Source organism: Heteronotia binoei, chromosome 15 (assembly GCF_032191835.1).
Source record: "Heteronotia binoei isolate CCM8104 ecotype False Entrance Well chromosome 15, APGP_CSIRO_Hbin_v1, whole genome shotgun sequence".
Classification (NCBI taxonomy): domain Eukaryota; kingdom Metazoa; phylum Chordata; class Lepidosauria; order Squamata; family Gekkonidae; genus Heteronotia; species Heteronotia binoei.
In genome coordinates this window covers 3,424,291-3,449,567 of record NC_083237.1, presented here as the reverse complement: position 1 = coordinate 3,449,567, position 25,277 = coordinate 3,424,291, and the positions used below count along the sequence as shown (strand labels likewise).

At 52.6% G+C, this 25,277-nt stretch overlaps 1 protein-coding gene across 1 annotated transcript in view; it reads right to left on the bottom strand.

The window, feature by feature from the left end:
- Nucleotides 1–25,277, bottom strand: part of TNFSF12 (TNF superfamily member 12) — a 47,885-nt gene that overhangs the window by 5,235 nt on the left and 17,373 nt on the right. The window contains exons 7-11 of the mRNA XM_060256493.1: nt 24,140–24,388; nt 23,681–23,949; nt 13,907–14,048; nt 12,146–12,263; nt 4,411–4,458 (exon numbers count right to left, since the gene is read on the bottom strand). Coding sequence (XP_060112476.1) covers nt 4,411–4,458; nt 12,146–12,263; nt 13,907–14,048; nt 23,681–23,949; nt 24,140–24,388 — 826 coding nt within the window. The remainder of the gene's footprint in view (nt 1–4,410; nt 4,459–12,145; nt 12,264–13,906; nt 14,049–23,680; nt 23,950–24,139; nt 24,389–25,277) is intronic.

Here is a 25,277-nt window from a genome sequence, read left to right as displayed (position 1 = left end):
CGTTTCCGCCTCAATAAATCTGCCCGTCTGTGCAGTGCCAGTAGTTGAAGAATTAAGTGTTTACGGCCACGCTTGCAAATAATCTAAATAATTTACACACGTCTCAGCGTCTAGGTGCCCTACAGTCATTATATTCAAAAGCCCTACCCACAGTTTTCTAAAAAAAGAGAGGAAGAGAGCAAGGCCGAGGCTGAACACTTGGAAGAAGAGGTGGACGTAATTGCGGAGAAGCGGGCAAATTCCAGAGGAAAAGGGGCAGAGGCTTGGGAAAGCAGGAATGTTTGGGGTTTTGTGCTTGGCTTCTATATGGAAATGGAAACAAAGGGAAAGAGTGTGACCTAGCAGAAAAGCTGATAGAATGAGATACAGAAAAATTAACATATGAAGCTGCCTTCTACTGAATCAGACCCTCTTTGGTCCATCAAAGTCAGTCTTGTCTACTCAGACTGGCAGTGGCTCTCCAGGGTCTCAAGCTGAGGTTTTTCACGCCTACTTGCCTGGGCCCTTTTTTAGTGGAGATGCTGGGGATTGAACCTGGGACCTTCTGCTTCCCAAGCAGATGCTCTGCCACTGAGCCACCGTCCCTCCCTTAAAACCAGGTTCAAATGAACATATGAAGCTGCCTTATACTGAATCAGACTCTGGGTCCATCCAAGTCAGCCTTGTCTGCTCAGACTGGCAGCGGCTCTCCGGGGTCTCAAGCTGAGGTTTTGCACGCCTACTTGCCTGTACCCTTTTTTAGTGGAGATGCCAGGGATTGAACCTGGGACCTTCCGCTTCCCAAGCAGATGCTCTGCCACTGAGCCACCGTCCCTCCCCTGACCAGCAGTGGCTCTCCAGGGTCTCAAGCTGAGGTTTTTCACGCCTACTTGCCTGGACTCTTTTTAGTTGGAGATGCCAGGATTGAACCTGGGACCTTCTGCTTCCCAAGCAGATGCTCTGCCACTGAGCCGCCGTCCCTCCCCTACCACCATCCCTCCCCTAAACAAGAAAGGATGAAAGCCATGACCTTCAGTTTGCAAGACTGTGGTTGTTAACAATGGGCATTTTGGAGGTCATTATCCTGGCAGAAGCTGGGTTCAGACAGCCGGCTCAAGGTTGCCTCAGCCTTCCATCCTTTTGAGGTTGGTAAAATGAGGACCCAACTTGCTGGGGGGAAAGTGTACATGACTGGGGAAGGCAATGGCAAACCACCCCATCAAAAGTCTGCCGTAAAAATGTCATGATGCGACGTCACCCTTCCGAAGACGTCACAAGAACCTGGAAATCTAACAGACACGTTTTGAACCTTGTTGGTCTTCTATGAATGTGTTGTAAAGATGGTGTTCCCATAGGTCAGGGGTGGCCAACGGTAGCTCTCCAGATTTTTTTTGCCTACAACTCCCATCAGCCCCAGTCAGCAGGGCCAATGGCTGGGGCTGATGGGAGTTGTAGGCAAAAAAAAACATCTGGAGAGCTACGGTTGGCCACCCCTGCCATAGGTTATAATGGAGAATCAAGCCGTGATCATCTGGGACACAGGGAGAGGCTGTTTTTTGAAGTAGAGGCACCACATTGGTAGCATAGCATCTGGTGTCTCTCCTCAAAACAACCTCCCAGTTTCAAAAAGATTGGACTAGGGCACCCAATTCTATGAGCTCCCAAAGAGGGTGCTCCTATCACCCACTATTTCCAAATGGAGGGAGGTGTGCGGTCCCTTTAAATGTGATGGCCGGAACTCCCTTTGGCGCTCAGTCGTGCTTGTCACAACCTTGCTCCTGGCTCCACCCCCAAAGTCTCCTGGCTCCACCCCCAAAGTCACCAGATATTTCTTGAGTTGGACCTATTTCTTGGGGACAGGCTGGAGGGGAGATTGAAGAGGAGCCTTGGAGCCAGAAAAGCAGGCAGCGGAAGAGAGCAAGGAGAGAGGGCAGCCCTCAGCTCTATGGGAGAGCCAGTTTGGTGTCGTGGTGAAGTGCGCGGACTCTTATCTGGGAGAACCGGGTTTGATTCCCCACTCCTTCACTTGCACCTGCTAGCATGGCCTTGGGTCAGCCAGAGCTCTTGCAGGAGTTGTCCTTGAAAGGGCAGCAGCTGTGAGAGCCCTCTCCAGCCCCACCCACCTCACAGGGTGTCTGTTGTGGGGGAGAAAGGGAAAGGAGATTGTGAGCTGCTCTGAGACTCTTCGGAGTGGAGGACGGGATATAAATCCAATATTTTCATCTACCTCACAGGGTGCCTGTTGTGGAAGAGGAAGGTAAAAGAGATTGTGAGCTGCTCTGAGACTCTTCGGAGTGGAAGGCAGGATATAAATCCAATATCTTCATCTACCTCACAGGGTGTCTGTTGTGGGGGGGGGAGGAAGGTAAAGGAGATTGTGAGCCGCTCTGAGACTCTTTGGAGTGGAGGGCGGGATATAAATCCAATATCTTCATCTACCTCACAGGGTGTCTGTTGTGGGGGGGGGGAGGTAAAGGAGATTGTGAGCCGCTCTGAGACTCTTCGGAGTGGAGGGCGGGATATAAATCCAATATCTTCATCTACCTCACAGGGTGTCTGTTGTGGGGGGGGGAAGGTAAAGGAGATTGTGAGCCGCTCTGAGACTCTTTGGAGTGGAGGGCGGGATATAAATCCAATATCTTCATCTACCTCACAGGGTGTCTGTTGTGGGGGAGGAAGGGAAAGGAGATTGTGAGCCGCTCTGAGACTCTTTGGAGTGGAGGGCGGGATATAAATCCAATATCATCTTCTTCTTCAGTCCTACCAGGAGCTCTGGAGTAGAGAAACCCACAGTCGAGAAAGGGGAGCGCCTGCCGAAAATGGACCCGGGGTGCAGCTGGGAGGAGGGGAAGGAGACCCAAGAAGGAAGAGACAGTGTGTGGGAGGGCCAGAAGTCTGCAAGAGCAAACGGGGGGGGGGGGGCTGGGAAAGTTTGGAGAGCGTCAGCAAAACTCAGAGAAAGAGGCAGAAGACAGGAGAGTAAATGGAAGAGACATCTCGGAGGAGCCAGAGAGGGGAGAGCAGAGCGTGGGATGTGCATTCCTCTTCTGTGACCCTGGGTGCCCCCTCTCTGTCCCTCCCTGTTTCCAAAAGAAAGCTCTCTTTTTGCTTCCCCGGTTCTAGAAACTGCCCTGCAGGGCCAGTTCCAGATTTTTTGGGGAAGGGGGGCCTGGGGCAGAGAGTCCCCAGGGGCTCCCTTCGTCCCCACTCACCCATGTCATTTGTCTCACTGCCTGTCTAGGCATCCTTCCTGTGTCCTGCTCATGCCCCCCTCCCAGCCCTCAGCACTGCCCGCAGCCCTTTTCCCCATGGCACCTCTGGGAAGAGAGTGCATCTGGGAGCATGGGCGGCTGGGCGTTCACCAGCGAGCAAGCAAGGAAAGGCTATGCTGGGGGGAGGGAAGAATTTGACAGCAGCGGGCCTCAACTGAAGCCCTGGGCCCTGGCAGCTGCCCCATTCCATCGGAGGGTAGGATGAGGTCTCATGATGCACACTGGAGGTGCCAGGTGCGTCTGCAACCATCCATACGCCTCTCCTACCCTACTGCAAAGGGTGATGGTTAGGAAGAACTTCCTGACCACGAGAGCAGTTCCTCAGTGGAACAGGCTTCCTCCTTGGGAGGTGGTGGGCTCTCCTTCCTTGGAGGTTTTCAAACAGAGGCTATATGGCCATCTGACAGCAATGGAGATCCTGGGAATTTAGGGGGAGGGGTTTGTGAGTTTCCTGCATTGTGCAGGGGGTTGGACTAGATGACCCTGGAGGTCCCTTCCAACTCTGATTCTATGATTAACTTCCAGACAGCGAGAGCGGTTCCTCAGTGGAACAGGCTTCCTCCTTGGGAGGTGGTGGGCTCTCCTTCCTTGAAGGTTTTCAAACAGAGTCTGGATGGCCATCTGACAGCAATGGAGATCCTGTGAATTTAGGGGGAGGTGTTTGTGGATTTCCTGCATTGTGCAGGGGGTTGGACTAGATGACCCTGGAGATCCCTTCCAACTCTAGGATTCTATGAGGTAGAACTTCCAGACAGCGAGAGTGGTTCCTCAGTGGAACAGGCTTCCTCCTTGGGAGGTGGTGGGCTCTCCTTCCTTGGAGGTTTTCAAACAGAGGCTAAAGGGCCATCTGCTGATTCTGTGAACTTAGGCGGTTCATGAGAAGGCGGGCAGGAAGGGCTGCATCCGGGCTTAGTTCTCGTGGCCCCTTCTTACACACCCAGGGAAATGCTGGTCACCACTTTGGGGTCCGGCATCAATTTTTCTCCAGGCCAGTTTGGCTACAGATCCAGGAGGTTTGTTGCCATCTTCTGGGCATGGAGCAGGGGTCGCTGGGGATGTATGTGTGGGGGAGGTGTTTGTGAGTTTCCTGCCTTGTGCTGGGGGTTGGACTAGATGACCTTGGAGGTCCCTTCCAACTCTGTGATTCTCTGATACTCACTGCTACTGGATTGGCGAACAGGAACCAAGTGCAGGACAGATTGTTTTCCTGGCAGGAAGAGAAAAAAAAACAGGGATGTCAGCTCCTGGTTGGGAAATTCCTGGAGATTTGGGGGGGAGGGGAGAGACTGGAGAGGGCAGGGTTTGGGGAGGGGAGAGACCTCAACAGGGTGTAATGCCATACAGCCCCACCCCACAAAGCAACCAATTTTCTCCCCTGGAGCTGATCTCTGGCATCTAGAGAGCAGATGTCGTTCTGGAGGATCTCCAGGCCCTATCTGGAGATTGGCAACCCTACAAAAAGGTCTTGGTCTGGTCCAGTAATTTGCTGCTCTAGAAATACTTCCCTTCCCCTTTTGGTCTCAATTGATGCCATGTTCCTGTTGCCAGGAAAGCCACAGACCGCAGCACCCTCATTCATAAGAACATAAGAGAAGCCATGTTGGATCAGGCCAAAGGCCCATCCAGTCCAACACTCTGGGTCACATAAGAACATAAGAGAAGCCCTGTTGGATCAGGCCAATGGCCCATCCAGTCCAACACTCTGCGTCACATAAGAACATAAGAGAAGCCCTGCTGGATCAGGCCAATGGCCCCTCCAGTCCAACACTCTGTGTCACATAAGAACATAAGAGAAGCCATGTTGGATCAGGCCAAAGGCCCATCCAGTCCAACACTCTGTGTCACATAAGAACATAAGAGAAGCCATGTTGGATCAGGCCAATGGCCCCTCCAGTCCAGCACTCTGTGTCACATAAGAACATAAGAGAAGCCGTGTTGGATCAGGCCAAAGGCCCATCCAGTCCAACACTCTATGTCACACAGTGGCCAAAAAAATTATATATATATATATATATATATATATATATATATATATATATATATATATATATATATACACACATACACATACATACACACACACACACACACATATATATATACACACTGTGGCTAATAGCCACTGATGGACCTCTGCTCCATATTTTTATTCAACCCCCTCTTCAAGCTGTCTATGCTTTTAGCCGCCACCACCTCCTGTGGCAGTGAATTCCACGTGTTCATCACCCTTTGGGTGAAGAAGTACTTCCTTTTATCCGTTTTAACCTGACTGCTCAGCAATTTTATTGAATGCCCACGAGTTCTTGTATTGTGAGAAAGGGAGAAAAGGACTTCTTTCTTTACTTTCTCTATCCCATGCATAATCTTGTAAACCTCTATCATCTCACCCTGCAGTCAACATTTCTCCAAGTTAAAAAGCCCCAAGCGTTTTAACCTTTCTTCATAGGGAAAGTGTTCCAACCCTTGAATCATTCTAGTTGCCCTTTTCTGGACTTTTTCCAATGCTATAATATCCTTTTTGAGGTGCAGTGACCAGAATTGCACACAGTATTCCAAATGAGACCGCACCAGCGATTTATACAGGGGCATGATGATACTGGCTGATTTGTTTTCAATTCCCTTCCTAATAATTCCCAGCATGGCATTGGCCTTTTTTATTGCAATCGCACACTCTTGGCATTCAGAACGTCTGAGAGGGGCGATTGGCACAGAGAGGTTCTGGGACTCACATCTGCCAGGAACTGGCTTCCGCCAAGCTAGAATTCCCCAACCCTGACACTGGGAACGTACAGCGCACTTTGTGACAGCTGGAAAAGTATGGCAAAGGTCGTAAGAACAGAAGAGAAGCCATGTTTGATCAGGCCAGTGGCCCATCCAGTCCAACACTCTGTGTCACATAAGAGAAGCCATGTTGGATCAGGCCAATGGCCCATCCAGTCCAACACTCTGTGTCACATAAGAACATAAGAGAAGCCATGTTGGATCAGGCCAGTGGCCCATCCAATCCAACACTCTGTGCCACACAGTGGCCAAAAAACGCCAAGTGCCATCAGGAGATCCACCAGTGGGGTCAGGACACTTGAAGCCCTCCCACTGTGCCCCCTCCCCAAGCACCAAGAATACAAAACATCACTTGCCCCAGACAGAGAATTCCATCAATACTCTGTGGCTAATAGCCACCGAAGGACCTCTGCTCCATATGCTTATCCAATCCCCTCTTGAAGCTGGCTATGCTTGTAGCCGCCGCCACCTCCCGTGGCAGTGAATTTCATGTGTTAATCACTCTTTGGGTAAGAAGGACTTCCTTTCATCCATTCTAGCCTGACTGCTCAGCAATTTCATTGAACATCCATGAGTTCTCGTATTGTGAGAAAAGGACTTCTTTCTCTATCTTCTCTATTAGCTGTAGTATGTGTGAAAAGGATCTAGGGGTCTTAGTGAATCATACGCTGAACACGAGTCAGCAGTGTAATGCGGTGGCTAAAAAGGCAAATGCAGTTTTGGGCTGTATCAAAGGAGGTATAGTGTCCAGATCACGTGACGTGATGGTATCACTTTACTCTGCTCTGGTAAGTCCTCACCTGGAGTATTGTCTTCAGTTTTGGGCACCACATTTTAAGGATATAGACAAGCTGGAACGGGGCCAGAGGAGGGCAACGAAGATGGTGAGGGGTCTGGAGACCAAGTCCTATGAGGAAAGGTTGAAGGAGCTGGGGATGTTTAGCTTGGAGAGGAGGCGGCTGAGAGGTGATCTGATCACCATCTTCAAGGACTTGAAGGTCTGTCCTATAGAGGAGGGTGTAGAATTGTTTCCTATGGGCCTGGAAGGTAGGACCAGAACCAGTGGGTTGAAATTAAATCAAAAGAGTTTCCGGCTCAACATTAGGAAGAACTTCCTGACCGTTAGACCGCACCCCTAAATGCCTTCTCTCCACTGGAAATAATGAAGGACAGGGGCACCTTCTTTGGGAACTCATAGAATTGGATCCCTTGGTCCAATCCTTTTGAAACATGGAGGGTCTTTTGAGGAGAGACATTGGATGCAATGCTGAAACTTTGGTGTCTCTACCTCAAAAAACAGCCCCCCCCCCTTCCTCAGATAACCATGAATCAATTCTCCATTATTCCCGATGGGAATCGGTCTCTGTAGGGAATGAGTGCCCAGCAGACATTTCCCTCCCCAACTTCTGATGACCCTGAAGCGGGGGGAAGGCCTCCAAACTGGGGGGTCCCCTGCCCCCACCTGGGGATTGGCAACCCTAGTGAGGGAGACATTCTCTGTCCGCCCTTTCCCTGACTCTGCCTTTCCCGGATCAGGGAGGAGGCAATAAAGAAAGCCTGCAAGCCGAGAGGGCCAGTCTAGGACTGATTGGGGAGCTCCAGGTTCGAATCCCCACACTGCCACGGAAACTGACTTTGGGCTGATCACTCACAGCTTAGCCTACCTCACAGGGTGGCTGTTGTGAGGAGAGGGGATGATGTAAGCTACTTTGGGGAGAGAAGGATGTAAACGAAAGGACAGCCCCCTCCCGAACAATTAGGCCGAATGGGCAGTGGTCTATGGGTCCCCTCTACCCGTTTCCCCCCTGCTTGCAGCCCTCCCAGCCTGCAGGTACAGCCAGCAACTGAGCCACGCTTTGCCCGATTTGCCTCGTGTGACTGCTGGCGTCATTTCCAAGTTTGCCTCTCTCTGCTTCTCCCCCACAGCTTCGTTAAAGGGGCTTTTGAGAAGGTCCCTGCCGGCTGCAGTGGGGGCCACGAGTGGCGAGGTGGACGCTCCAACTCTGAGGTAATTTGTGAGGCGGCCCCCAAGATTTTTTGACTGCCTAGGGGCCTCCACGGGGTTTGCTCCGGCACTGTTCGCAGCGCACTTTCGGTTCCCCTGCAAAGCCACCCACAACACGTGTCCTTCTGCCTTTCCCCTCACCCCTCTGTCAGGCCAACGGATGGAAGCGGCTTCTCTGTCTGGCTCATGCTGTCTGGGCACTACGCAGACAGTATTTTGTGATGGCGCTGCAAAGGATTCTGGGGCACACCTCTCGCACTGCACTCTGCTTCCGCAGAACGTGCCGGGGAACCCCCCCCTTCCTCTTGGCATCTCTTCACAGTAACCAGAACAACATTAAGCCCTCGCTGGAGTTACATAACCCCATGTGGAAGCTCTCTGTTTACAGCCCTATAAAAGAGGGCCATGGAACGGATTCATCTCTCTGATATCATTCGGAGTTAGGGTTGCCAATCCCCAGGTGGGGGCAGGGGATCCCCCGGTTTGGAGGCCCTCCCCCCTCTTCAAGGTCATCAGAAAGCGGGGGGAGGGGAGGGAAGTGTCTGCTGGAAACTCTTATTATTCCCTTATGAATATGAGATTTATTCCCATAGAAAATAATGGAGAATTGATCCGCGGGTATCTGGGGCTCTGGGAGGGGGGGCTGTTTTTTGAGGTAGAGGCACCACATTTTCAGTACAGTGTCTAGTGCCTCTCCCCAAAATATCCCCCAAGTTTCAAAACGATTGGATCAGGGGGTCCAATTCCCCAAAAGAAGGTGCCCCTCTCCTTCATTATTTCCTGTGGAAGGAAGGCATTGAAAAGGTGTGCCGTCCCTTTAAATGTGATGGCCAGAACTCCCTTTGGAGTTCAGTAATGCTTGTCAAGGCCTTGATCTTGGCTCCACCCCTATGTCTCCTGGCTCCACCCCCAAAGTCCCCAGATATTTCTAAAATTGGACTTGGCAACCCTATTCGGAGTTGCAATGCCATCCTTTCTGAGCTAAGACAAAAATCTTTGAGCTGGAGGCTGAAAATCTGTGAGCTAGCTCACGCTAACTCAGCATGGAGGGAACACTGGTGGTGGCACTGGCTACAAGCATAGCCAGCTTCAAGAAGGGATTGGATAAGCATATGGAACAGAGGTCCATCCGTGGCTATTACCCACAGCTTATCGTTGGAACTCTCTGTCTGAGGCAGCGATGCTCTGAATTCTGGATGCTTGGGAGGCACTGTGGGAGGGCTTCTAGTGTCCTGGCCCAAATGGTGGACCTCCTGATGGCCCCTGGTTTTTTTTACCATTGTGTGACACACAATTGTTGGATTGGATGGGCCATTGGTCTGATCCAATACGGCTTCTCTTATGTTCTTATGTCTCAGGCAGTGATGCTGTGTATTCTTGATGCTTGGCGGGGGGGGGGGGGCAAGTGTGGGAGGGCTTCTAGTGTTCTGGCCCCACTGGTGGACCTCCTGATGCCACCTTGGTTTTTTGGCCACCGTGTGGCCTGATCTAACATGGCTTCTCTTACGTTCTTATGTCTGCGGCAGTGATGCTGTGTATTCTTGGTGCTTGGGCGGGGGAGGGAACAGTGGGAGGGCTTCTAGTGTCCTGGCCCCACTGATGGACCTCCTGGTGGCACCTGGGGTTTTTGGCCACTGTGTGACACAGAGTGTTGGGCTGGATGGGCCATTGGCCTGATCCAACATGGCTCCTCTTATGTTCTTATGTGACACAGAGTGTTGGGCTGGATGGGCCATTGGCCTGATCCAACATGGCTTCTCTTATGTTCTTATGTGACCCAGAGTGTTGGACTGGATGGGCCATTGGCCTGATCCAACATGGCTTCTCTTATGTTCTTATGTGACAGAGTGTTGGACTGGATGGGCCTTTGGCCTGATCCAACATGGCTTCTCTTATGTTCTTATGTGACACAGAGTGTTGGACTGGATGGGCCATTGGCCTGATCCAACATGGCTTCTCTTATGTTCTTATGTGACAGAGTGTTGGACTGGATGGGCCTTTGGCCTGATCCAACATGGCTTCTCTTATGTTCTTATGTGACACAGAGTGTTGGGCTGGATGGGCCATTGGCCTGATCCAATACGGCTTCTCTTATGTTCTTATGTCTCAGGCAGTGATGCTGTGTATTCTTGGTGCTTGGCGGGGGGGGGGGGGCAAGTGTGGGAGGGCTTCTAGTGTTCTGGCCCCACTAGTGGACCTCCTGATGCCACCTGGGTTTTTTGGCCACCGTGTGGCCTGATCTAACATGGCTTCTCTTACGTTCTTATGTCTGCGGCAGTGATGCTGTGTATTCTTGGTGCTTGGGCGGGGGAGGGAACAGTGGGAGGGCTTCTAGTGTCCTGGCCCCACTGATGGACCTCCTGGTGGCACCTGGGGTTTTTGGCCACTGTGTGACACAGAGTGTTGGGCTGGATGGGCCATTGGCCTGATCCAACATGGCTCCTCTTATGTTCTTATGTGACACAGAGTGTGGGGCTGGATGGGCCATTGGCCTGATCCAACATGGCTTCTCTTATGTTCTTATGTGACACAGAGTGTTGGACTGGATGGGCCATTGGCCTGATCCAACATGGCTTCTCTTATGTTCTTATGTCTCAGGCAGTGATGCTGTGTATTCTTGGTGGTTGGCGGGGGGGCAAGTGTGGGAGGGCTTCTAGTGTTCTGGCCCCACTGGTGGACCTCCTGATGCCACCTGGGTTTTTTGGCCACCGTGTAGCCTGATCTAACATGGCTTCTCTTACGTTCTTATGTCTGCGGCAGTGATGCTGTGTATTCTTGGTGCTTGGGCGGGGGAGGGAACAGTGGGAGGGCTTCTAGTGTCCTGGCCCCACTGATGGACCTCCTGGTGGCACCTGGGCTTTTTGGCCACTGTGTGACACAGAGTGTTGGGCTGGATGGGCCATTGGCCTGATCCAACATGGCTTCTCTTATGTTCTTATGTGACACAGAGTGTTGGGCTGGATGGGCCATTGGCCTGATCCAACAGGGCTTCTCTTATGTTCTTATGTGACACAGAGTGTTGGACTGGAGGAGCCATTGGCCTGATCCAACATGGCTCCTCTTATGTTCTTATGTGACACAGAGTGTTGGACTGGATGGGCCATTGGCCTGATCCAACATGGCTTCTCTTATGTTCTTATGTGACACAGAGTGTTGGGCTGGATGGGCCATTGGCCTGATCCAACAGGGCTTCTCTTATGTTCTTATGTGACACAGAGTGTTGGACTGGAGGAGCCATTGGCCTGATCCAACATGGGTCCTCTTATGTTCTTATGTGACACAGAGTGTTGGACTGGAGGGGCCATTGGCCTGATCCAACATGGCTCCTCTTATGTTCTTATGTGACACAGAGTGTTGGACTGGATGGGCCATTGGCCTGATCCAACATGGCTTCTCTTATGTCCTTATATGACCCAGAGTGTTGGACTGGAGGGGCCTTTGGCCTGATCCAACATGGCTTCTCTTATGTTCTTATGTGACACAGAGTGTTGGACTGGAGGGGCCTTTGGCCTGATCCAACATGGCTTCTCTTATGATCTCATCAGATCTTGGAAACTCACCAGAATTGTCCCTGCCTTTGAATGGGAGACCACCGAGGAAGTCCAGGGTCGCAAGAACGAGGCAGACCACCTCTGGACGTCTCTTGCCTTGAAAACCCACAGGGTTGCCATGGTGGCAGCCGTGTTGGTCTGCTGTGGAACAACTAGATTAGAGTCTAGGGAAAACCATAGGGGATCCAGGTTCGAATCCCCACTCTGCCACAGAAGCCCACTGTATGACCTGGGACCGGTCACCCCTCCCACTGTGCCCCCCAAGCACTTGGGACCGGCCACACAACAGGGTTGTTGTGAGGACAAAAGGGAGGAGAGGAGAAGGATGTAAACTGCTTTGAGTCCCCGTTGGGGGAAAGGGCAGGGTAAAAACAAAGTATGCAAACATATAAATACTTGGGAAAGGAGTGGACGGAGGGACCCTACCTCAAGGAAGCTGCCGTTAAAAAGTTTGCTTAAAGCAGCATTTGTGACCGAAACGGTGTAATCCTGACTTGTTTGCACAGGACAGGTGATTCAGGGTTTCAGGAAGGTGCATTTTGCAATTGCCTACTCACTGCGTAGGCGGGTGGACTCCCGGGAAGCCTTCCTCAAGTCCCTCTTCCTCCTTTCTGGGGGTGTCAAAGGCCTCTGTTGTAGAGCCCAGGACATCAGGAAGTCTTCAGCCTCCTGGAACTGAGACAGAGAGGAATGCCAGATCTGCTCAACGGGTCATTTAGCTCACTGGCCACCACCACCACCACCCCTCCACCCAGGTGTGTGTCATGCTAGGAGGCTGCCAGGTAGAAGGCTCCCAACTCTGACCTGGGAAATTCCTGGCAATTTGAAGGCGGTGCCTACGGAGTGGAGAATTTCGGGGGGGGGGATTTCACCTGGAGTGTGGGCCTTAGAATTTGCCCTCTGAAGATGCCGTCTCCCCCAGGGGAACGGATCTCTGCAATCTGGAGATCAGCAGTTTGCCCTTGCCTTCCCCTGTCATCTAAACTTTCCTCCCAGCAAGCTGGGTACTCATTTTACCTACCTCGGAAAGATGGAAAGATGAGTCAACCTGGAGCCAGCTACCTGAACCAGCTTCCACTGGGATCAAACCAAAGAAATCCAGGCCCCACCTAGAAGGTGGCAACCTGGCCCAAGTACAGGAGAAGACACAAAAGGAATCATCCCACCTGCATTTCAGGCAATCAACGGGATGGAAAATTACTCCGCCCCACCCCCCACCCCCACCCCCCCCCACCCCGCCACACACACACTGCTGGGTCTTTTAAAAGCACAGCAGCTGTTGCTTCTGTAAAGGTGGTAACCAGAGACATGAGTGGGGAGAGAACTCGAGAATTGAACCTATGAACCTATGAAGCTGCCTTATACTGAATCAGACCCTCGGTCCATCAAAGTCAGTATTGTCTTCTCAGACTGGCAGCGGCTCTCCAGGGTCTCAAGCGGAGGTTTTTCACACCTATTTGCCTGGACCCTTTTTTTGGAGATGCCAGGGATTGAACCTGGGACCTTCTGCTTCCCAAGCAGATGCTCTACCACTGAGCCACCGTCAGTGTGGTGAATTCTTGATCTCAGACCCCCAGCCCACTTTTTTAGCAAGCAAGAGCTCACAGAGACTCATGGAGGGGTGCAGTCACTAACCTAAGGTAAGACAAAGTAGTCCCCAGAGTCATTTCCGACTCTGGGGTGACATTGCTTTCACAATGTTTTCACAGCAGACTTTTTACGGGGTAGTTTGCCTTTGCCTTCCCCTGTCATCTACACTTTCCCCCCAGCAAGCTGGGTACTCATTTTACCTACCTCGGAAAGATGAGTCAACCTGGAGCCAGCTACCTGAACCAGCTTCCACTGGGATCGAACTCAGGTCATGAGCAGAGGGCTTGGACTGCAGTGCTGCAACTTTACCACTCTGCGCCACGGGGCTCTCCAGACACTAACCTATTGTTTCCTAAATGGCTTCTGCGTCATTATCTGATACCCAAGTTGCGGAAAGTTACTCCATGGAATAACAACTCTTTTATACTTAGTAACAGCTGCTGGAATTGTTTTTTTTTCTTTCTTGCAAGGCACTGGAAACAGGAAACTGCTCTGAAAATCCAAGCCTGGATTGATAAATGGAAATGGAGAAGCTGCAAACGGATGACGTTAACAGCATGGAGGAAAGGGAAAGAGGTCCAGCAGGCTGAGTCCACCCAGCATTTCAGCATGCAAAAACGGAGGAGTGATTTCCCCTCGTAGGGTGCATTTTCTTCGTGTTCAAACTATGGTTGCCTTTTGGAAAATAATAATTTTTAAAAACCCAATAAAGTGATAGGAGAAAGTACCCTGAGGTTCATTCCTTCATGTGGAAGAGCCGTTAAAGCCGTGGGATCAGGCCGGCCCAGAGAGGAGACAGGCACCGGGAAGCCGTTTCCCGGCCGTTTGATCACCTGATAATTGGCAGGTGACCAGAAGGCAGCTTCTGTTCTGCAGGCACACAACAATAGCGTGCTCCCCCCACCCTTAATGGCAGTAAATGAACAGGAAGTTCAAAGGGGAACAGTTAGATATGGGAGAGAAGAAATAGGAACTGGGTTAGTCTCTGGAGGCTGGGAGCCCGGGTTCAAGACCTAACACGGGCAGACGATTTTACATCTCCTACTTCGGAATTACAGCATGCCACGGAACATGTGCAGAGTCCGTTTAAGCTCCCCACTAAGGGGCAGTTCTTTCTGGTAAGTCTGAATCCAAACCTGCCCGGTCAAGGGAGCTTTCTGCAGATTGCTCAGAGGTCCATTTCTTCCAAGTCTCGGTTTGAGATGAAATGCGTCCTCTAGACCAGGGGTGGCCAAACTTGCTTAACACCAGACCCACATAGAATACACGTCAGATGTTTGAGAGCCGCAAGACAGGAGCGTCAGATGTAGGAAGGAAGGAAGGAAGGAAGGAAGGGAGGGAGGGAGGGAGGGAGGGAGGGAGGGAAGGAAGGAAGGAAGGAAGGAAGGAAGGAAGGAAGGAAGGAAGGAAGGAAGGAAGGAAGGAAGGAAGGAGGGAAGGGAGGGAGGGAAGGGAGGGAGGGAAGGAGGGAGGAGGGAGGGAGGGAGGGAGGGAGGGAGGAAGGAAGGAAGGAAGGAAGGAAGGAAGGAAGGAAGGAAGGAAGGAAGGAAGGAAGGAAGGAAGGAAGGAAGGAAGGAAGGAAGGAAGGAAGGAAGGAAGGAAAAACTGATGGGGAGGGAAAGAGAGGTAGAAAGGAAGCAACTTTAACTTTAAGCAGAACTTTAACTTTTCTACTTTTTTGTAGAAAAAGCCCAGCAGGAACTCATTTGCATATTAGCCCATACACCCCCTGACTCCACCATTGTTTCATTCAGGGCTTTTCTACAAAAAAAGCCCAGCAGGAACTCATTTGCATATTAGCCCCCCCCCCACGCCAAGCAAGCCAGAACGGCGTTCCTGCTCAAAAAAAACAACCTCTGGCTTTAAATGCATTCTGCAAGCCCCTGCTGCCTTGGCTTGGAGCAGTGATTTAAAGCAACAAATACTTTCTGGAAGTCGGTGGATGGGGCTGTGGGGGCTTTTAGAGCTATACAATATATGAGAAGGAGCCACATGTGGCTCCGGAACGACAGTTTGGCCACCCCTGGTCTACACACCCATCTCCCAAACTGCCTTTCCTTACATGACAATTGCCAATTCACCGGGAGGGAGGGAGGGGGAGATTCCCTGTCTCTCCCCTCCCCTTTGATTGATTCCTGGCAATGGCGGGGAACTGAACTCCCTTCCCGGCTTTGGCCACAGGCCCAGGTGGGATTTGGAGAAGCCGACTCTGGGCTGCAAAGAGGAGGCCGGCTTCATTGGCGTGCAAAATAAACTAATCTGGTTTCTCGGAAAGCACAGGGGAAAGGCAGAGAGCCAAGAGGACGCTCCGCATGAGAGGTTGTCGGCAGCCGGGGGGGGGGGGGCAGCAGCACACACCAAAAAATCCCATTTCTAGCAGAGCAAATTTTCTTGGGAGGAGTGAGGGGGGGGGGGGAGAAAGGTCTGGTATGTTCAGTCCGCTATCATGAGAACTGTATCAATCCCTCCCTTCCCTTGAGCGTTGCCAACTTGCAGCACCGTGCAGCAAACGTGTCCTGCCTTCACTCTTCGGCTCAGCCGTCCCCAGACAAGGCTGGGACACTTCTGGGATTCATCCTGCAACCCGGGCAGAGGGGAGAAGCTGCTGCCCGGGACTCAAGTCAAAAGAGCAATTTCACATGGCTCTGTCAGGGGCTTACGGGAGTCCCAGGGCTCCTTCCGTATCTCCCAGCACTCTGCACGTGCTCAAAGGCCTTGCTAGGGTTGCCAAATCCAATTCAAGAAATATCTTGGGACTTTAGGGGTGGGGCCAGGAGCAAGGGTGTGACAAGCGTAACTGAGCTCCAAAGGGAGTTCTGGCCATCACATTTAAAGGGACCGCACACCTTTTAAATGCCATCCCTCCATTGGAAAGAAGGATAGGGGCACCTTCTTTTGGGGCTCATAGAATTGGAGCCCCTGGTCCAATCTTTTGGAAACTTGGGGGGTATTTTGGAGAGAGGCACTGGATGCTTTGCTGAAAATTTGGTGCCTCTGCCTCAAAAAACAGCCCCCCGCAGAGCCCCAGATCCCCGCAGATCAATCCGCCTGGGGCCTTGCTTGCTTCTTAACTTGACGGGTCTGGGGGCACAGGACTGGCTGATTCCGAAAGTTCTTGGAGCTATGACTCCCTCCGTCTTCCTGGGCCCCTCCTGCCTCTTGCCCTCCCCTTTCTGCTTGTGTAAATTAAGACTCCGTCTTAACTAGAATCATAGAGTTGGAAGGGATCTCCAGGGTCACCTGGGGCTATGAGAGTCACAATCCTCCTTCCATATCTCCCAGCACTCTGCACGGGCTCAGAGGCCACGCTTGCTAATTAACTTGAGGGGGTCTGGGGGCACTGGCTGATTCCGGAAGCTCTTGGAGCTGCGACTCCCTTCACCTTCCTATCCCCCCCCACCCCGCCTCTCTGCTTGTGCAAAGCAGACCCTGTCTTACCTGGGGGTTTCGGAGGGGCCCTTCGTCTCGGTGCCTGTGAGACCGCAACTCTTCTCTCAGCTGGGCGAGCCCCCCTTGCAGGGCTCCCAGGCGGTGGTGCAGGGAGAGGAGGGCGAGCAGGCAGGCGGCCACCCCCACCCCCAGAGCCCCCCCGCCCACCCAGAGAGCCCCCAGGAGAGAGGGGGATCGGTGGGGCTCCAGCCGCAGCCCGGCGCTGGCTTTGGGTTCCGGAGCGGCAGCTGGAGTCATCGTTCTGTCCAGCCACAAAGCCCTTCGTGGAGACCCCTTCCTGTCCCCGATCTGGTTGCTAGACACCCCCCCCTCCAGCAGTTTCCTCCCCAAACTTCAGCTCCCAAAGCCTAGCGACCTTGACTCCCGCAATACTCTCCAAGTGCTGGGAAGGAAAGCCGGCAGCTGGATTCCCACTGTTCCTTCCCACAGAGGCCCACAGCCCTGGCTGCTACGCCCAGCCTGCCTTCCTAGGGGACCCCTTTGGCCTTCTTAGGATCCTCCAGTCCAGGCAGCTTTGCAGCGGAATGCCCCACAACCCACCCCGCGGCCCTCCTCGGCCCTACCGAGCCTTCCTGCCGAAGGGATGCCCGAGCAGAACCCGCATTTCGGCCCTGCCAGCTCCCCCCGGCCCGCCCTCAGCCACCCTCGCAGTCCGCCGGCCGGTCCGTGCCCTTTTAGACGGGCTCAGCGCCAGAAGGAACGCCGCTCCAAATGCTCTGCGTGGCTGGGACAGGCCTTTGTGCCCCGCGGCAGGACTGGCAGCATCTAGCTGGTAGGGCTTGAGCCTGTGCCAAGGCAGGCGGGAGATTGTGCAATGCCCCTGGGGTTTGAGGAAGCTGCGCTGTGCCCATGGCTGCCAAGTGTACCCGCCCAGCGAGGAGCGGAGCCAAGGTGTTATTTAGCCCTTCGAGGAGAACCAAGGGAAGAGCACAACATGGCACAGGCCTCTCTCCCTGCCTGCCTGCCCAGGCCCCGTTCCGGCACCTCCCTCCACACTTCTACAAACTAGTATTGCCAACTATACTTCAAGAGAGAAGGAAGACTCTTGAGAGTCCCTTGGACTGCAAGGAGATCCAACCAGTCAGTCCAAAGGGAAATCAACCCAGACTGTTCCCTGGAAGGTCAGGTGCTGAAGCTGAAGCTCAAATACTTTGGCCACCCAATGAGAAAGGAGCACTCTCTGGAGAAGACTCTTGAGAGTCCCTCGGACTGCAAGAAGATCCAGTCAGTCAGTCCTAAGGGAAATCAACCCTGACTGTTCTCTGGAAGGTCAGATGCTGAAGCTCAAATACTTTGGCCACCCAATGAGAAGGGAGCACTCCCTGGAGAAGACTCTTGAGAGTCCCTTGGACTGCAAGAAGATCCAGTCAGTCAGTCCTAAGGGAAATCAACCCTGACTGTTCCCTGGAAGGTCAGGTGTTGAAGGTGAAGCTCAAACACTTTGGCCACCCAATGAGAAGGGAGCATTCACTGGAGAAGACTCTTGAGAGTCCCTTGGACTGCAAGAAGATCCAGTCAGTCAGTCCTAAGGGAAATCAACCCTGACTGTTCCCTGGAAGGTCAGGTGTTGAAGGTGAAGCTCAAATACTTTGGCCACCCAATAAGAAGGGAGCACTCCCTGGAGAAGATCCTGATGCCGGGAAAGACAGAAGTCCAAAGAAAAGGGGACGGCAAAAGAGGAGATGGCTGGACAGCATTACTTATATACCAAACACGAATTTGAGCAGACTTCAGAGGATGGTGGAAGACAGGAGGGCCTGGCGTGACTTGGTCTACGGGGTCACAAAGAGTCGGACTCGACTGTGAGACTGAACAACAAAGATTGTCAGCTAGTATAGCAGCCCTGAGCCTGCTTTGGAGGGGAGAATGGAGTATAAATTTAATAAAACCTAAACTCCAGGTTGGGAGATTCCTGGAGATCTGAGAGTGAAGCCTGGGGAGGGGGCGTTGGGAAGGGGAGGGGTCTCTGTAGGGCAGAGGTGGCCAACGGTAGCTCTCCAGATGTTTTTTTTGCCTTCAACTCCCATCTTCCCCAGCCTTTGGCCATGCTGGCTGGGGCTGATGGGAGTTGTAGGCAAAAAAACATCTGGAGAGCTACCGTTGGCCACCCCTGCTGTAGGGTATAATGCAGGGGTGTCAAACAAATTTGTTATGATCTGACATAAATGAGACTTTGTTGGGCTGGGCCGGGCCATGTCTGTACCTTTTTACGATTAACAAAGCAGAAGTCAAGGGGCACCTTTAAGACCAACCCATTTCTATTGAGAACGTCAGCTTTCGTGTGCTCTTAAGCACACTTCGTCAGACGAGGAATCCAGCACAGGGAGCAAAGCCACACATAGCTGAGCAGAGCCACACAGAGCTGGTAGGCAGTGGTCTCCAAGGGCTTTGTGGCAGGACATGGCACCAGCTGCTGCTCCGGAACCCAAAGCCGGATTCCTTGTCTGATGAAGTGTGCTTAAGAAGAGCCCATGAAGGCTGACGTTCTAAATAAAAACGGGTTGGTCTTAAAGGTGCCCCTTGACTCCTGCTTTGTTCAGCTGCTTCAGACCAACACGGCTGCCCGCTTGGATCTGTTTAAGATTAGGTAGCAGAGATTTTTAAAAATAAAACTTCGAACGTGATTAAAACATTAGCACGTTTTGGTCATAAAGGTGCTTTCTCTGTAGAGCTCCCACGAGATCCAGGGAACTGGGCAAAGGAAGCTCTGGCTCTTTCCTGCCTTCCCCAGGGGACCAGAAGGGGGAGGAGTCTCAACCAATGGAGAAAACCGAGGCTTTGCTCTGTAGCTCCTGTGCGACTGAGATGCAGAAGGGAGCAACAGAGGGAGAAGGAAGCAGACAAGAGCCAGTTGCTCGGAGGCCTGATAGGAGCCCTCCAGGGGCCTGCGTGGTTGACACCCCTGGTATAATGGGGTTGCCAGCCTCCAGGTGGGGCCTGGAGATCCCCCGCTTTTACAACTGATCTCCAGCTGGCAGAGATCAGCTCCCCTGGAGGAAATGGCTGCTTTGGAGAGGGGACTCCACGCCATTCTGCTGAGGCTCCTCCCCCTTCCCCAAACCCCGCCCCCTCCCAGCTTCACCCCAACACAGACTTGGCAACCCTGGGGTGTAATGCCACGGAGTCCACTTGTTCAATTAATTCATGCCTTGCCTTTCTCCCCTGATGGGGACCAAAAGCAGCCTATTCCAGGGGTGGCCAACGGTAGCTCTCCAGATGTTTTTTGCCTACAACTCCTGGTCTGAACTCTCTGCTCATGACCTGAGTTCGATTCCGGCGGAAGCTGGATTCAGGTAGTCGGCCTGAGGTTGACTCAGCCTTCCATCCTTCCGAGGCTGGTCAAATGAGTCCCCAGCTTGCTGGGGGGAAAGCGTAGATGACTGGGGAAGGTAATGGCAAACCACCCGGTCAAAAGTCTGCCGTGAAAACGTTGTGAGAGCAACGTCACCCCAGAGTCGGAAACGACTCGTGCTTGCACAGGGGACCTTTCCTTCCCCCATCAGCCCCAGCCAGCATGGCCAATGGCTAGGGCTGATGGGAGCTGTAGGCAAAACACTTCTGGAGAGCTACCACTGGCCACCCCTGGCCTACTCTGTTCTCCTCACACCATTTTATCCTCACAGCAACCCTAAGAGTGTGTGACTGGGCCAAGGTCACCATTAAACTTCAATGGCATGAGGAGGTAATTCAAATCTGGCTCATAAGAACATAAGAGACCCCTTGTTGGATCAGGCCAGTGGCCCATCCAGTCCAACAATCTGTGTCAAGTAAGAACATTAGAGAAGCCCTGTTGGATCAGGCCAGTGGCCCATCCAGTCCAACACTCTGTGTCACATAGGAACATAAGAGAAGTCATGTTGGATCAGGCCAGTGGCCCCTCCAGTCCAACACTCTGTGTCACATAAGAACATAAGAGAAGTCATGTTGGATCAGGCCAGTGGCCCATCCAGTCCGTGTCACATAGGAACATAAGAGAAGTCATGTTGGATCAGGCCAAAGGCCCCTCCAGTCCAACAATCTGTGTCAAGTAAGAACATTAGAGAAGCCCTGTTGGATCAGGCCAGTGGCCCATCCAGTCCAACACTCTGTGTCACATAAGAACATAAGAGAAGTCATGTTGGATCAGGCCAGTGGCCCATCCAGTCCAACACTCTGTGTCACATAAGAACAGAAGAGAAGTCATGTTGGATCAGGCCAATGGCCCATCCAGTCCAACACTCTGTGTCACATAGGAACATAAGAGAAGTCATGTTGGATCAGGCCAAAGGCCCCTCCAGTCCAACAATCTGTGTCAAGTAAGAACATTAGAGAAGCCCTGTTGGATCAGGCCAGTGGCCCATCCAGTCCAACACTCTGTGTCACATAAGAACATAAGAGAAGTCATGTTGGATCAGGCCAGTGGCCCATCCAGTCCAACACTCTGTGTCACATAGGAACATAAGAGAAGTCATGTTGGATCAGGCCAGTGGCCCATCCAGTCCAACACTCTGTGTCACATAAGAGAAGTCATGTTGGATCAGGCCAGTGGCCCATCCAGTCCAACACTCTGTGTCACATAGGAACATAAGAGAAGTCATACTGGATCAGGCCAAAGGCCCCTCCAGTCCAACAATCTGTGTCAAGTAAGAACATTAGAGAAGCCCTGTTGGATCAGGCCAGTGGCCCATCCAGTCCAACACTCTGTGTCACATAAGGACATAAGAGAAGCCATGTTGGATCAGGCCAGTGGCCCATCCAGTCCAGCACTCTGAGTCACATAAGAGGAGCCATGCTGGATCAGGCCAATGGCCCATCCAGTCCCCAGTCATCTACGCTTTCCTCCCAGCAAGCTGGGGACTCATTTGACCGACCTCGGAAGGATGGAATGCTGAGTCAACCTGGAGCTGGCTACCTGAACCAGCTTCTGCTGGGATCGAACTCAGGTCATGAGCAGAGGGCTCCGACTGCAGTACTTGCAGCTTAACCGCTCTGCGCCATGGGGCTCTTAACTTTAAAGGGACTGCACACCTTTTAAATGCTTTCCCTCCACTGGAAATAATGACGGATAGGAGCACCTTCTTTGGGGGCTCATAGAATTGGACCCCCTGGTCCAATCTTTTTGAAACTTGGAGGGTGTTTTGAAGAGAGGCACGAGATGCTATGCTGGAAATTTGGTGTCTCTACCTCAAAAAACAGCCCCCCCCCAGAGCTCCATGGATCAATTCACCATTATACCCTATGGGAATTGGTCTCTATAGGGAATAATGGAGTGCCCAGCAGACATTTCCCCCCCCCCCACCGCTTTCTCATGACCCTGAAGCGGGGGGAGGGGCTCCCAACCGGGGGACTGTGTAACCAACACAGAGCCAAGCGGATAATGGAGCAGGCAAACAGGTCAAAAGCCTCCGCAAAAACCAGCCTCCAAAGATAATAAGCAACGAAACACTTAAATAAGTATCAAAAAGACTTTTTGTCAATACAAGTGGGAAGAATAACACATTCAGAATCTAGAAACCCACACCCAAAGTCATCCCAAAGCTATTAAATCTCCAAACATTCATAGAGGTTCTGTGGGTAGAGTTGTCCATGGAGACCGAAGGTTCAAAAATTTCTTCCGTACAGGAAGGGGCACAATGAAGAAAACACAACGCAGTAGTACTTGAACCCACGTTTCGCAGAGGCTTAAATCTAATTAATAAACCATGGTGTTTTGCTGATTATCATCTTTGGAGGCTGGTTTTCGACCTGTTTCCCTGCCCCCCCCGGAGACTGGCAACGCTAAACGTGGGGCTCAGAACGGACAGAAAGCACTTTGTGCATGCTAAACCCCTTCAAATGCTAAATAAGCCAAGGGCTATGGCTGGATCGCAGAGAAAAGGACAGAAAATGCACTGGGATGGGGAATGTGAAAATAACAGCATGAAGAAACAAGAGAGCAGAGTTGAGGTGAGATCATGCCTAGTGTTCCCCCCCACGTATACGTTATTATTTACTAGATTTATGACCCCACCTTTCTCTCCAGTGGGACCCAAAATGGCTTGCATCCATCTCCTCTCCTCCATTTTATCCTCACAACCACCACCCTGCGAGGTAGGCTAACCCAAGAGTGTGTGACTTTGCCAAAGTCACCCAGCGAGCTTCCGTGGCACAGTGCAGATTTGAACGCAGGTCTCCAGCTGCTACTCTGACACTCTAAGCCAGGGGTCCTCAAACTTTTTAAATAGGGGGCCAGTTCACTGTCCCTCAGACTGTTGGAGGGCCGGACTGCCATTACTGTACAAGGCCGCGGGCCGTCAGTTCTCCGTCTTCTGCATCTCTCTCTCTTCCCCACACCACACACACCCCGGCCTGGGAACTCACCTCACCTCAGTATCACCTCAGCCCAGTGCCAGAAGTGTGCGTTGCTAACGCGAGTTTAGGTCGAATGTCACTTCCAGTCTGATTTTGCCATAACCCGACGGGCCGCATAAACATCCTCAGCGGGCCGCATCTGGCCCGCGGGCCGTAGTTTGAGGACCCCTGCTCTAAGCGCTACACCACCCCGGCTCTCCACATTTGGGAACTGGGAGGCTCTAGGTACAGAACTATCGGACGACAAGACTTCTGTTATCAAGAAATTTTCATTAAAAATTTTCGTTCTGTGTTAAGTGATAATAATTGCAGTCCCATCTCGACTCATCCTTCACTTGTATCAACTTCCTCCCCCTGCCCGGCCCCCACATCAAAGTCGGTCAATGGATGGAGGGGCGGGACAGCTCCCCAAGGGCTGTTCCTTGAGCTTCCCTTTGCTTTCCTCAGCCAATGGGGAAGATTCCCGTCGTTCCATTGGCTCTTAGCTGGCCCAGGTGGGCGGGATTAGTCAAAGCCGGCCATTCCCTGTCCTTCTGTGTCTTGTCGCACCTCCTGCTGGCTGTCACTGGAACTGCAGCCTGCATATACAGACACGGCCTCTGGTGGTTGAGCCTACAAAGTCCTCAGCATCTGGACACCGGCACGAGGCACGTTCGAAAGAGTTCGGCCACTTCCGACAAACCAAAGGAAACGGCAGAATACTATGAGGCGTAGCAACTCACAACGGTGCAGCGCCCAGCAGAGGAGAAAAGCGTAGCAGCGTTTGGAAGACAATATAATCCACAAAGGAAACGTGGCAACCAGGCCGGGGAGTCCACATCTTTGGGGAAATGTAGGTGTTGTGCCTTTTTGGTTTACAGCTGGGGTCCAGATGTTCTCCGTGGGACGCGGCTATGGTGGCTTTCCCTCCTCCTCCTCCGTGGGTGAGCAGAAAAATGCACTGCGGAGTTTTTGGTGGGTTGCAAGAAAGGGAGGTCAGCACCCAGAAGATCTGCAGAATTCACAGGGGAGTCAATGGGACACGAGAGCCCCTCGTGGTCAGATCCGGCACAGCTAGAAGCAAACGGCGCCTGCAGCACAGAGCCAGCGCCCGCCTCTTTCCTCTCCCTCGCCACTCGACCCCTTCCACCCACCCACCCCCAGGACGCAGGCCCTCCATTCGTCCCAGGTCCGGTCCGTCAGTGAACCTGGAAGAGGCCAAAGTAGGTGAGGTAGCGGTCAGCCTTCAGCTGGACGTTTGGGATGGTCTGGAGCCGAATGGTCTCGGGCGGCCTGAGCAGCACCAGCCCCGAAACGTGGCACACCCGCAGTTCGGCCTTCTGGGGCCCAGAGCTGGTGGGCCGAAACTCCTCCACGCAGCGCAGCGCCAGCTGGCCCCCCAGGACCACGTCCAGCTTCATGTAATTGGTCTTGTCCTCGTTGAAATGAACCTGGGAGCGAAGAAACGAGAAGGCGCAGGGAGGAAAAGAAAACGCACAGAGCTCGACAACCGCTAGGAAAAGGTGGCTCCTGGTAAGGATTAGAAAAACCCACGGAAGACTGGTCTAGTCACAGGTGTCAGCTACGACTGCCAAAACAGAGCTTCCATGTTTAGGGCAAGTGTGTCTCAAAACGCCAGGTGCTAAAGATGAACCACAGCTGTGGCTTGGGGCTTTCACGCTCTGCTGCCAAGTTGCCCGAGCGACACAAGCGGTGTGCGCTGAAATGCGCCAGTGCGCTGGTGGGCCTCGCCTTCTTCCCAGCCATGGGCAGGACAAGAGCTGAGCGGAATCCCCTCTCGCGGCCCATGCCAACCGGTTGCAAGACAAGCCCCCCCCCCCTGCACACAGCAGGTCCAAGAAGGGACAGGTGTGCCTTTTGTGGAGGGGCCAAAACCGTCAACCTACTCCTGCTGACTGCAGGGAGCGGTTGTAGCGGATACTCCCTCTAAGCTGCAGAGTCTTGTGAGCAAAAATCCTACTTTGTCAGCGACTGGCATTAAAACTGCAGGTTTATACCCCGCCCTTCTCCCTGAATCAGAGACTCAGAGCGGCTCATAATCTCCTATATCTTCTCCCCCCACAACAGACACCCTGTGAGGTGGGTAGGGCTAAGAGAAATCTCCCAGAAACTGCTCTTTCAAGGACAGCTCTGCAAGAGCTATGGCTGACCCAAGCCCATTCCAGCAGGTGCAAGTGGAGGAGTGGGGAATCAAACCCGATTCTCCCAGATAAGAGAGCTATGGCTGACCCAAAGCCATTCCAGCAGCTGCAAGTGGAGGAGTGGGGAAGCAAACCTGGTTCTCCCAGATAAGAGTCCGCACATTTAACCACTATGCCA